This window comes from Choloepus didactylus, chromosome X (genome assembly GCF_015220235.1).
Source record: "Choloepus didactylus isolate mChoDid1 chromosome X, mChoDid1.pri, whole genome shotgun sequence".
Taxonomy (NCBI): Eukaryota; Metazoa; Chordata; class Mammalia; order Pilosa; family Megalonychidae; genus Choloepus; species Choloepus didactylus.
Genome location: NC_051334.1, coordinates 29,321,240 through 29,334,535, shown reverse-complemented (window position 1 = coordinate 29,334,535; position 13,296 = coordinate 29,321,240). Strand labels below are relative to the sequence as shown.

Here is a 13,296-nt window from a genome sequence, read left to right as displayed (position 1 = left end):
TTCCTGACTCCCTCCAGAATGAATTTATTCATAGGACACCTGAGTCTGCAAGCTCTGCTCTGAGCCTTCCAGGGCTAACAGCAGGAGCTGGGCTCTTTGCAGCCCCTTTAGTTGTGAGCTTTGTGGTCTCCATTTCCTCACTCAAGGCCTCACCTCAACTCTGGACCAATCCTGGGACTACCCTCTACTGACCTGAGTCCTTGCTCCTGGGACAAGGTCCTCACATTTGGGAGATCTCAGGGGGATGTCAGTGGAGCCACACTAAGCCAGAGAATTTGGGGTCCCACAAGGGCTGACAGCAAAGGGGAGACACTATAGGACCCCACTGTTCTGGAATCTGTGGTCCCCTCAGTCCCTACTCAAGTTTATGACTTTGACTCCAGGTAGCACTTGGGACTACTGCCTCTATAGACCTCAGTCCACTAGCCTCAGATAAGGCCCTTATCTTCAAGAGTCCTAGAGGGGGACATCACAAAGCGCCCCATCTGCCTAATACTTCCTGGGGTTCCTGAGGGCAGAGAGCAGGGGTAGAGTGCTGTGGGGCTTCCTCTCCCTAGCACTCAGGGTCCTCATCTTTGACTCCAGTTAGGGCCTCACTCTTCCCTCTGTGGAACTGGGGTGACCCTCATTTTACCAAAGCCCTCCCCTCCTTGACACTCACCAGGCACAAAGGAATAGGCACCTCATCCTGACAGTTACTCCAGAGCCACTGGGGAATAACAGCAGAGGCCAGACTGTGGGGTCACGTCCCTTAGGAGAGGTGCCCTCATTAGCAGTGGGTGGGCCTCACATTTGACTCCTGTTAGGACTTGGGCCTTCTTCTTCTGAGGAATGAGGGCTCACCTACCCCGGAGGCCCTCCACTCCCTGAAACTCTCCAAGTGGAAACAAAGGGGCACCTTGGCCTGAGGCTCTAGCCAGGGGCATTCCAGGCCTGACAGCAGGGGCAGGAAGTTGCCAGGCTCCTCTGGGTATGGATGGGGTGGTCTGCTTCATTCTCCACTAAGGGTCCTCACCTTGACTCCTGACCAGTCCAGGAGTCCCCCCTTAGCCAGCCTGAGGCTCTCCCCTCAGAAAGGTCCTCACATTTCTGGGACCTCGGAGGCAGAAACAGGGATGAGCCACAGCCAGCCAAGGGTGTTCAGGGCTTCTGGAGGCTGACAGCAGGGGTGGGAGGCTATGGAACCCCAGTGTTCTGGAGTTGATGGTCCCTCAGTCCTCAGGGTCCTCACCTTGATATCTCCGAGATCCTTGGACTCCTCCACCTACTGACTTCAGGCGGTCATCCTTAGACCAAAGCTCTTAAGTCCCTGAGAACTGTGAGTAGTAAATGAGAGGCTGCTCAGTCTGACGATCCGGCCTGGGGACTTCTAGGTCTGAGAACAGATAGAGCCGGCCTCTGTGTGACCCCTATATGCTGGGGTGTTGGTGTCCCCAATCCTCCTATATGGCAGTAGGGTTCCTCATCTTGATTCCTGTCTCCTTGATTAAAAGCTTCCAGAAAAATGCCACATCTCTGCAAACTCTTGACTAATTTTCCTAGAGCAAACTGTGCAGAGAAAGGGACCCTGTCATAAAAGTGATGTGAGAAAGGGAAGCTGTAGCACAAGGCCAGGAGCCAGGTGGGCTGTCAGAAAAACCACACTGAGCTATTCCTTCCCTGCAGCAGGCAGACTTAGCCTCTCATGTAACTTCTGTTCTAATAGATTTACTTTCACAGGGAAGGGATCATCCAGGATGATTTTGTGAGCCCCTGAACTTTGCAAGTTGTCTGACACTGCATTCATAGATAATCATATTGTGCCTAATATTTCCCCTTACTTTCCTTTATTCATACCTCTCATTTATCTTGATATGCTAATTGCTATGGCTATGTATTCCAATCCAGTACTGTAGACACAAAGTCCTAATTTTTATCACCTGAGATACATTTTGGAGTAGAGAGAAGAAAAGTGACTTAAGACTTCATATAAGGGTCTGCCTTGGGCTAGGAGGAGCAGAACAGTGAAGACTCTAAAGGAATTCGGCCAGCCCTGTCACTTAGCAGCCATGTGAATGTGATAGAGTAGCAAGTTTTTCATCTACAAAGGAAAACTAATAAATCCTATCTTGCATAACCATTGAAATGTATGTAATGTATGAAAAACAACCAGCATAGTACCTGACATGTTTTGGATCTTTAAAGAATAGTAGTAGTAGTTGTTGTTATTATTATATTATTATTTTGACCCCAGGTGATACCATCTATTGCTCTGTGATATTTTTTAAAATCCAGGACATGTTAGAGAGTATGCAGTGCTCTAGGACATATAAAACAAAATCATCCAAAAAGTCACTTAGCAGGGAAATCTAAGTAATACTTACCCATTTGAAGACAAATCATGTAATGTGGTGTGAGATAGAATTACCCGGTTAGAGCTCTTTCCTGGCTAGAACCACGGAGGGTGTCGAAGAGAAGAAGAAGGTTCCAGCTGTGCTGGAATGCTTAAGAAAAAGCGAAGGAGTTTTACTGAACTGAAGATCAAGTGCTTGAGAAAGAAGTTTGCCCAAAAGATGCTTCGAAAGGCAAGGAGGAAGCTTATCTATGAAAAAGCCAAGCACTGTCACAAGGAATATAGGCAAATATACAGAACTGATATTCGAATGGCTAGAACGGCAAGAAAAGCTGGCAACTTCTATGTACCTGCGGAACCCAAATGGGCATTTGTCACCAGGATCAGAGGTATCAATGGCGTGAGCCCAAAGGTCTGAAAAGTGTTACAACTTCTTCGCCTTCGCCAAAGCTTCAATGGCACCTTTGTTAAGTTCAACAAGGCCTCAATTAACATGCTGAGAATTGTGGAACCATATATTGCATGGGGGTACCCAAACCTGAAGTCAGTGAATGAACTGATCTATAAGCGTGGTTATGGCAAAATCAATAAGAAGCGGATTGCCTTGACAGATAACTCTCTGATTGCATGATCTCTTGGTAAACATGGCATCATCTGCATGGAGGACCTGATTCATGAGCTCTATACTGCTTGGAAATGCTTCAAAGAAGCAACTTCTTGTGGCCCTTCAAATTATCTTCTCCCAGAGGGGGGATGAAGTAAAAGACCACCCATTTTGTAGAAGGGGGAGATGCTGGCAACAGGGGAGACCAGATCAATAGGCTTATTAGAAGGATGAACCAAGGTGTCTACTATGATTACTTTTATAATCTAGTCAGTTAGTAACAGTGATTGCTTTCAAATTAAAAAAAAAAAAAGAATTACCTGGTTAGATGTAACCGAAAGCTCCTAGAATTTGAGTCAAGGATCAATATAAAATAACCTGCCCCCCTCCCAACTTCCCCTCCATCTAAGGCACCCTTATTTTCCTTAATATCACCACAACCAAAAATCTAGGCTTCACTTGGAGTTTGCCAGATCTTACTCAAATCACCTAATTACAATGCCCTCTTAAAAGGAATGAGCTCTGGCTCTTCCAGCACACAGCAAAAAAAAACTGCCCTGTAGCTTTTTGACATCTCACCTCCAGGGAGTAGTACCTTGACTTCTCAGAGGCTGCCTGGATACCATGTGCACAGAGCATCTAGTTAGTGCACTGGGTTCAACCACACTGTGACAAGAGCCCAGGACACCTTTCAATCCTGCTCCAGTTGGAGATTTCTCTCTGGTTTACCCACAACTTCTAAGTAACTGTTAAGGGCAGTTTTCTATTCCAAATGTAGTCTTTCAACTCTGGGACCCACTGTCTGAGGATCTGGCCCCCTGTTCACCCTGCCCTCCCCACCCCCAGTCTCATCTAGCCCATCATGCAGCCTAACTGAAAATGACCTCCCACTAAAGGATTTGCAGTTTCCCAAGGCCCCAAACTGCCTTGCCTCAGGGAATTTACACTTGACTTCTCTCATCTGGAATCTCCTCCCTTTCTTCACCCCTCCCTTTTTCTTGTCCTTTGGGTCTTAGAGTGTATATCACCATTTTCCTTACATGATAGCTAAAATTCTACGGGCAGTGGCTCAGTCTTCTTAGCATTCCCAATACTAGCACTGAGCCTTCCGAAGAGCAGATACTCAATGTTTGGGGAATAAATGAGCCAGTGAGCATGTTGTCTGATTTATTATAATTTCATTTCTCATACCTCATAAAAAGTTAAGCAAATACAGTTATGTATCTTTCAATTTTTAAAATGACAGACTAAAATAGATTAGGAAAGACAAATATTGAGACTCTTACTTTTTTCTCTTTTTTATGATTTCATAAATTTTATTTGCTGAGTTTGTTCACTTTACAAGGACATGCCTATTCTGAAGCCATGTTGTCTTGCCCTGGACAGGTTTCAGATTTTGTTTCACAAAACAGCAAAATCTTACACTTAATCCTGATAAACAGCAATAAGTGTGACTCGTGTCTTTCATAAAATCAGATTATAATGCTAAATGAAACTTTGCTTAAAAGGAACATTTTAAAAATAACAAAAAATACCAATAAATATCCACGTTACCCATATAGAACAGGAACACAAAAGTTTTAGCATGGTGTTCCCTTCACTCCCACCCAGTCTTCCACTACGTGGAACATTGACTGCCTTCTTCAACCACAGGACAAGAATCTTCCTCAACTCCACTAACGGGGGGAAGAGCTGCTGGTTCTGGGACCTGCTCTGGACATTCAGTAGTGTCAGCTATGGCTGCAACTCTGACTCCAGCTCTCTCTTCTTCATCTCTCAAAGCCTCCTCATACCGGTCCTTGAAGGCACTGGGGACTGTTTGATTGATCTTGGCCAAAAATTCCAGGACCTTCATCTTGCTGGTTTCAGTGTGGGCTCTTGGACCCCACAGGAATTCATAGCATGGAGGGTCACTGTTGGGCACCTGCTGGTACTCCAAGTACTTTTCCTGCACCAAATCTTTCATGATGAACTTCTTGGGCTCCCCATAGATGAAGTGCTTCTTCCCTTCATATATTTTCATCTTATTCAGGAATTCCCAGATCTCCTCCTCTGTAGCATAATTGCCCTTCATGAAAATCACACCAAGGAGAGTCATCAGGAGACCAGTCTTTGGCAACCCCCTGCCACGATTCATCCTTCCATTGTTGGGGAGGTCCATTTTGCTGACAAAGTCATAGAAGTGCTTGATAGAGTCAACTTCTTTTAAGTCAATGCCAAAGACCACCTCCATGCTGAAAGAAGCTATCCTGAGGATCTCAAGGAAGTGACGCTTGTGCTTCTTGCTGACAATTTTCATCATGTCTGCCTTCATAATGGGCTTTTTTGTTTTATACTTGTGCATCAGGAACTGCACCAACAAATTCACCTGCTTTTTTAGAGAGTCTTTGCCTGACTGTGCAGTGGATTGCAGGGCCTGGGAAGAACGTCCCCTTTTCCCATCTTTGCAGTTGGCACCTTCATGAGATCTTGGGCATGAAACACCTGCAGAAATAGTGGTGGTGGATAAGGATCTCTGAGCTTGCTGGGGAGTGTCACATGAACGAGCACCAGGCTTACTCTGTGTAATGCACCCCAAAACAGGAGAGGAGTGGGACTCTTCTGCTGCTGTTGCAGTGGCCTGAGCACCCCTGAGATCCTGGCTCTCACATCTTGCCCGGCCTTTTTTTTCATTGGTACGGCGCTTATGCTTCTGGCCCCAAGGCATGATGACTCTGGAAAGAGACGGCAGGCAGAATTGTCAGCAGGACAACAGGTGATGATGGCCCACTGGAGGAGGGAGGATGACATGGTGTGAGCACCTTAAGAAGACAGTTACCACCTCGGTTGTCATGAAGGCCACCTCTGAAGGTTCCCTTGAGGTCCTGGTTCTGGGAACCCACAGGGCTCCTGTTCTCCAGATCAGTCTGCCTGTCCCCTGAGAATCCTGTGAATCTTAGGCTGCATCCTGTCAGCTCTGCCTGGGGCTTACTGGCACTAAGAGCAAGAGCTGGCAGGTCTAGGCCTTGAGGAGCCCTCTCCTCCGGGGTAGGTGGTCCTTTCAGTTCACATTTAAGACCTTCATATCAACTGTTGGCAGGGCTGGGCCCCCTCTCCTGTGCCACTCTGAATTTGACACCTCAAACTTAAGTCCTCATCTCCCTGGGACTCTATAACAGGAAGTGAAGGAGTGCCTCAGCCCCTATCCCTGCCAGAGGGTACCTAGTGCTGACAGCTCTGTGGGGGCCCACTTTGTCCTGGGCACATTGGAGGGTCCTCAATTCTCATTCAGGGACCTCATCTTGGCACCAGGTAGGGTGTAGGATACCTGTTTCTACTGATCTGAGGACCCTACTCAGACTAAGACCCTCACCCCAACCTGATACCATCAAAAAGAAAAGATGATTCACATACACCTGATTTCTGTACCTGGGTCTCCCAGGGCTTCAAGCCTGTATGGGCAGGACTCTGCTGCATGCCAATTTCTGGGGTGGGTGGTCCTAACACTCCTCGTTTTGGGTCTACAATTTGACTCCTTTCAGGTTTTGGGTCTCTTCCCTCTGCAGAACTGGGGCCCTTCAAGAGACCAAGGCTCTCAGCCCCCTGGGACTCTCCAGGAGAAAATGAGGGGGCACCTTCTGACAGTTGTCTGGGGTTTCGCAGAGCCGATAAAAGAGCAGGTCCTCTGAGGCTCCCTCAGTGATGACACACTTGGTTCTCTCAGACCTCATAATGGATTTTTACCTTGATTCCCATTAGGATCAGGGTTTCCCCCTCTGCAGAACTGGCCACTCCCAAATTAGCCCAAAGCCCTCCCCTCCATAAGACCTTTCAGGCAGAAGTCAGCCTCACAGCAAGACCGGGTTGTCCATGGCCAACAATAGGTGTGGGAAGTTGTGGGGTCTCCTTCCCTATGGGCCCTCAGTCCCTACTGGTCAGGTCCTGATCAGTCCTGGAACTCCACCCTCGCCAACGAGAGGAACTCCACCCTTGACAACGAGAAAGCACCAGCTCGAACAACGTTCTCTCTTTTCCGGGATTTCGGAGGCGGAAGTCGGGATGAGTCATATCCGGCCAAGGCTGTTCGCACTTCCGGATGCCAACGGCAGAGGGCGGGAGGCTACGGGACTCTAGTGTTCTGGAGTTGGTGGTCCCTCAGTCCTCACTCAGAGTCCTCACCTTGATACCTGTCAGAGCCTGGGACTCTTTCCTCTACTATCGGAGTCCCCCATCCTCAGAACAAGGTACTCAACTCTCTGACTCTCTAGAGGGAAAATCTGGTGCGCCACATCTAACTATGCCAGCTTGTGGATTCACAGGGCTGACAGCAGAGGCAGGGCAAAGAGTAGCCTCTTCTTTCAGGGAGAGGTCCCCTAATTAGCATTCACCTTGATGCCAGTTAAGTCCTAGAATTCTTCCCACTGCTGCAGAACTGGGGCCACTCCCATTTGAACAAGGCCCTCTGCTCCCTGAGACCCTTCAGGCAGAAATGAGCGGTCAGCTCAGCCTGGTAGCTCTGCCTTGTGCCTCCCAGGGGTGGAAACAGGATCTGGGCTCTATGGAGCCCACTCTGTTGTGGGTTTAGCTGTCTCCTCTTTCCTCATTCAGGGTCCTCACATTGACTCCGTATTAATCCTGGGTTTCCATCCCAGGCTGACAAAAACTGGCTCCCTTTAGATCAAGGTTCTTGCCTTCCAGAAACTTCCCCCGCGTGAGGATGAGCTACATTCAGTCACCTGGCTTCTCAGCCCTGGGCTTCTTAGCCCTGGGCAGGCTGACAGCAGGAACTTTGCTTTAGGAATTCCAGTATCTTGGAGTGAGTGGTCCTCAATATTGCTCATTCAAGTCACCTTGATCTCTGAAAGGACCTCCTTCCTGTGTTGATTTGGAATTACCCTCTTTAGGTCAATTCTCTTACTTCCCTGAGAACTCTGAAAATAAAATGGGGAATGCCCAGGCTGACTGCCTTGCCTGGGGCCTTCTGAGTCTGAGAGCTGCCACCCGCCTGTCTCTGTGTGGCCCCCTATATTTGGGGTGTTTGTCTCCTGGCTCTTGGGGGTTCCCCTCTTGCCTCCTATCTCTTTGATTAAAGGCTTCCTGGGAAATGCCAAATCACTGCAGAATCTTGAGTAGTTTCCCTACTGCAAATAGAATGAGTTCTTGTCCTAGGAGTGAGGTGAGATGGGGAAGTTGCAGCACAAGGGCTCAGGATAGGAGGCGGGCTGTCAGAGAAAACATATGCTGATCTACTATTTCAGCAGTCAGAATTCTGTGTCATGTAACTTCTGTTCTAATTGGTTTTATTTCCTAAAGGGAGGAGACTGAGTCTGTCCAGGATGATTTTGTGAGCCTTGATCTTTTGAGATCAAGAGGATCATTTCTTTCTTTCTTTATTCACACCCTTCACTTATTTTGGTATGCTTATTGTTCTGGCTATGTGTTCCAACCGAGTATTTTGGGCACAAAGTCCTTTTTTTTAAAAAAATCATCTGAGAAACATTTTGGAGTAGTGAGAAGAAAAATGAATTGAGACACCGAATCTTGCCTCAGGGAGGAGTGGAACAGTGAGAGCTCAAGACAAACTCAGTTCAGGGGTCTGGTCCTGTCACTTACTAGCCACGTAAGAATCGGGTACGCTACTAAACTCTGTGAGCCTCAGGTTCTTCATCTGTGAAGTGGGTTTGATAAGCTCTGTCTTCTAGGACTGCTGGAATGTGTGGAATGTAGGTAAAGCACCTAGCATGCCTTGGGTCCTTAACAGATGGTAGTTATTTCTATGATTATTTTGATAATATGCCTGCCAGGTATTGGGCCTCCAATGAATGGAAGTTATTACTATTATTATACTGAACCCAGACTCTACCACCCTCCCTTCTGGGGATTTTTTTTTTTATCAAGGATATTTCAAAGAATATGCAGTGCTCTAGGACATGGAATACCGTATCAGTCAAAAATGCTGCTTAACAAGAAACATTAAGTGAATTTTAGTCAACAGAGAATATTTTGGACGTGGCAGTGTCTTTTTCAGCTGGATGCAACTCAAAGCTTTGAGAATACTTGTCAAATTCCCTCCCTCCCAGTTGCCTTTCCATCTAAGCCACCCTTATTTTCATTCATTTAACAACCAAAAAACTAGACCTAGCTTATAGTTTGCAAAATAACAATCAAAATAAAATAATTTGAATGCCCTTTTAATAGAATGGGATCTAGTTCTCCCAGTCCAAGGCAAAGAGTGCCAGCCCAGTCAATTCTTGGCATCTCACCTCAAGGGAGTATTATCCTTATTTCTTAGAAACTACCAGGACATAATGTGCAGAAACACCTAGTTAGTGCACTGTGTTCAACTGCACTGGGATAAGAGCACAGGATACCTTCCAGTCCTGTCCCAGTTGAGAATTTCTCTTTAATTCATCTACAATACCAAAATAACTATTCAGAGCAGTTTTCCATTTCAGGCTTAATCTCCCAGCTCTGAGACACACAATCTGAGGGTCTGACTCTTGCTCACTACTCCCAGAGCCTCTTCTAGCCCACCAAGCCAGCCTAACTGAAAATTACCTCCAGCTGAAGGATTGTGTGTGCCAGTGCCACAAACTACCTTGCCTCAGGATGTTTACACTTGACTGCTCTCATCTACAAACACCCACCCCATTCTCACTCTTTATTTTTACTTGTCCTTTAGGTTTTGGAGAGTATCTCATTCTCTTCCTTACATGCTAGCTGCTCCTAGAATCTAAAACTATTGACCAGAGCAGGGTATTCTTTTTATAAGCATCCCAATACTAGCGTGAAGACTTCCAAAGAGCAGATGCTCAATTACTATTGAGCAAGCAGTCTAATTTATTACAATTTAATTTCTCCTTCATTCTTGAATAAGCTCAGCAAATTTGGGAATGTATCTTTTTTTTTTCTTAGATGATTTCTCACCTGGTCCTAATGAAATTTGAAAATAAAGGTTTCATTGATTATTCTCTCTCTCTCTCTCTCTCTCTCCCTCCCTCCCTCTCTAACATGAATCAGTTGCATGCTTTGGAGATCCAGAATACACATCTTTTAATTCACAAAAAGCAAGACTAAAAGGAATTAGGCAAACCAAGAATTGACAACATCTCACCTTTTTCCCCCTCTATCTTAATATTCTATGACATTCCTATGTGGCAGTTTCTTATTTCCAGGAAAATTCGTCTTCCAATGCTGTGTTATCTTGTTCCTGATCACTAAAACAAATTCACATAAGTTCAGATTCTTTTTTCAAAACATAAAACTCTTAATCTGAAACCTTATTAACACCAATAAATGTGTGATTCATGCCCTTAAACATAGATTCCAAAGCTAAATAAACTTATTATTTAAAGGATCAACATTTGAAAAATAACAACAGCAATGAAGACATAATCTCAGTGATCCAGGGAAGCAGTCCTTGTACTTTCGGCTGACAACCTTCAGCATGTCTGCCTTCATAATGGGCCCTTTCATTTTATACTTGTGCCACAGGAACTGCACCAACACACTCACCTTCCTGGTGAGAGGATCTTTGTGGGAGCTCTTAGGGAAGGTGGGGCCTGGCAGGGACTTGGACTTTTCCTCCTCTTTACTCCTGACACCTTCATCAAATGCTGTGCATGAAAGAACTGGGGAGAAAGTGATGGGGGGTGGGGCTCCCTGAGACTCCTGGGGAATGTCAGGAGCAAGGGGAGTCTGGGGGGCATACCCCTAAACCAGGAGAGGAAGAAGAGGCAGATTCTTCCTCTGCTGCAGTGGCCTGAGCACCCCCAGACCCAGGATCTCACCTCAGGTCTGGAGATGTTTCTCAGGGACTTGGTGCTTAGTCTTCTGACCTGGAGGCATGATGACTGTGCTCAGGGACAGCAGGTAGAAGCGTGGGCAAGAGGCAGGTGATGCTGTCCCACTGGAGGAGGGAGGATGACAGGGCGTGTGCACTTTCAGCAGGGAGATACCGCCTTGCTTCTGCAGTTTCCCTTGAGAGCACTGCTCTAGGAACCCACAGGGCTCCTTTTCTTCTGGTCAGCCTGTCCCTTGAGAACCCTGGGGAAGTAATTCGAGTGTGCTTTAGCTGCAGTGTGCCATCCCTGACCTGGGCTTACTGGAGAGAGAGCAGGGGCTGGCAGCGGGGCTCCCTTTGTCTGAGGTGGGAAGTCCTCTCAGTTCACGTTCAGGACCATCATATTACTTGCTCCCCCTCCCTTCTGCTGCTCTGAAGTTGATAACCCAAGGCTCCCTGGGACCCATAAGAAGGAAGTAAATGGGCACCTCAGTCCACCACCCCTGCCAGGGGACTCCCAGAGTTGAAAGCTCTGTGGGGCCCCTCTCTGTGCTGTGCTCCTTTGGGTCCTCAGTCCTCATTCAGCATCCTCCACTTGATTCAATGTAGGGCCCCAGACCCTCCATTCTGCTGACTGTTGGCTGCACCTCAGACCAAGGATCCCCCATAGACCTGATGTAAAGAAGTGATGGGGGAGCCTCAGACAGACAGACCTTCCCTGGGCCTTCATGGGCTAAAAGCAAAGGTAAGGCTGGACTCCTTGAATTTCCCTCTATTAAGAGGTGGGTGATCACATCAGTCTTCACTCTGGGTCTGCGCTTTGACTCCTAGCAGGGTCTGGAACCCCTCTCTCTCTTGAACTGAGGTCTATCATCTTTTAGTGATAACTGCCCGTGGTCTCCCAAGGTGAATGCTGCCAGGGATGGGTTGAAGCCCTATGGTGGGTGGTCCCACAGGTCCTCATTTAGGGTTCTCAGTTTGACTTCTGGGAGTGCCTAAGTTTCCTCCCTCTGTCAACTTGGGACTGCCCCCCTCAGACCAAGAATTTCTCTTTTTTGTTATCCCTGAAGAGGAATTAAGGGGCGCCTCAGACTGGCATCTAAGCCTGGAGCCTCACAGAGCTGACAATAGGGAGAGATTCTGTAGTGCCCATGCTGATATGGGATGCATGACCCCTGATGTCTTCAAAGTCCTCTCCTCAGCTCCTGACACAATCTAGAAATCCCCCTTCTGCTGACCTGAGTCTGCTAGCCTCAAACCAAGGCCCTCACCTTCCCGCTTTTCCAGGGTTGGAAGTCAGGTGGCCCATATCCAGCCACAGAGATTGGTGTCTTTAAGGGCTGATTGGCGGGGCTGCACTCTACAGGATCCCAGTGCTCTGGGTGAGTTTTCCCCTCATTCCTCTTCAAGGGCCTCCTCCTCCCTGCTGCCCATTAATATCTGACAGGTTCTGGTTCCCATTCTTCTACTGACCCGAGGGATCCTCCCTAGTCCCAAACCCTCATGTCCGTAAGAACATTGAAGAATAAGTGAAAGCCTTGCCTGGGGCCTTCTTGGTTTGAGTATAGGCAGTGGCCCTTCTCTTTGTGACACCCAATATTCTGGGGTGTTGGTCTCCATAGTACTCCTCGTGGGTGTCTTCATGTGGGCTCTTGTCTCTTGGATTAAAGGCCTCCTGTGAAATGTTCCTTTACTGCAAACTCTTAAGCAGTTTCCCTACTGTAAACCATGCAGAGAATGGGTGCCTGCCCCAGAAGTGATGTGAGATGGGGAAGTTGCATCACAGGCAAAGGCCCAGGAAAGGAGGTGGGTTGTCAAAGAAAATACATGCTGATCTACTTCTCTTCAACAGTCAGAATTTCCGTGTCATGTAACTTCTGTTCTAATTGATTTACTTCCTAAAGGGAGGAGACTGATTCTGTCCAGAATGATTTTGTGAGCCTTGATCTTTTGAGGTTATCTGACACTGCATATGTAGAGGATCATCTTGTCACCAATATCATCTCTTTCTTTTCTTTATTCACACCCTTCACTTATTTTGGTATTCTTATTCTAGTTCTGGCTATGTGTTCCAACCCAGTATTTTGGGCATAAAGTCCTTTTACTCATCTGAGAAACATTTTGGAGTAGTAAGAAGAAAAATTAATTAAGAGACAGAGAATCTTGCCTTAGGCAGGGAGCAGTGGAACAGTGAGAGCTCAAGAGGAATTCAGTTCAGGTGTCTAGTCCCAGGCCTGTCACTTACTAGCCGTGTAAGAATTAGGCACATTCCCAAACTCTCTGAGCCTCAGGTTCTTCATCTGTGAAGTGGGTTTGATAAGCCCTGTCTTCTAGGACTGCTAGAATCTGGGGAATATGTGTAAATACATGGCCCACTGCCTGTCTGGCATGTATTGCCACTTTCCAGAATGGCCTATCTTACTGTGATTATTTTGACCCCAGATGATACCACTCACTACACTGATACTATTCTATTTTTTCTAATCCAGCAGACATCAGAGAATGTGCAAAACAAAGAAAAAACAAATAAGACAAATTGTAACTTAGCAAGGAAAACTAAGTAACAATTCCCTATCAGTGGATATGTTATTTACTGTG

At 46.8% G+C, this 13,296-nt stretch overlaps 1 protein-coding gene across 1 annotated transcript; it reads right to left on the bottom strand.

Moving 5' to 3' along the window:
* Window positions 1-4,554: 4,554 nt before the first annotated feature.
* On the bottom strand, window positions 4,555-5,643 carry LOC119522060 (melanoma-associated antigen B3-like). Its single transcript, XM_037820772.1, has one exon. It carries the CDS (start codon window positions 5,641-5,643, stop codon window positions 4,555-4,557), a length of 1,089 nt encoding a protein of 362 aa, XP_037676700.1.
* Between the last annotated feature and the right edge of the window lie 7,653 nt (window positions 5,644-13,296).

Excerpts from the sequence above, each read along its gene's own strand:
- LOC119522060 (XM_037820772.1), bottom strand. The coding sequence starts at position 5,643 with ATGCCTTGGGGCCAGAAGCATAAGCGCCGTACCAATGAAAAAAAAGGC.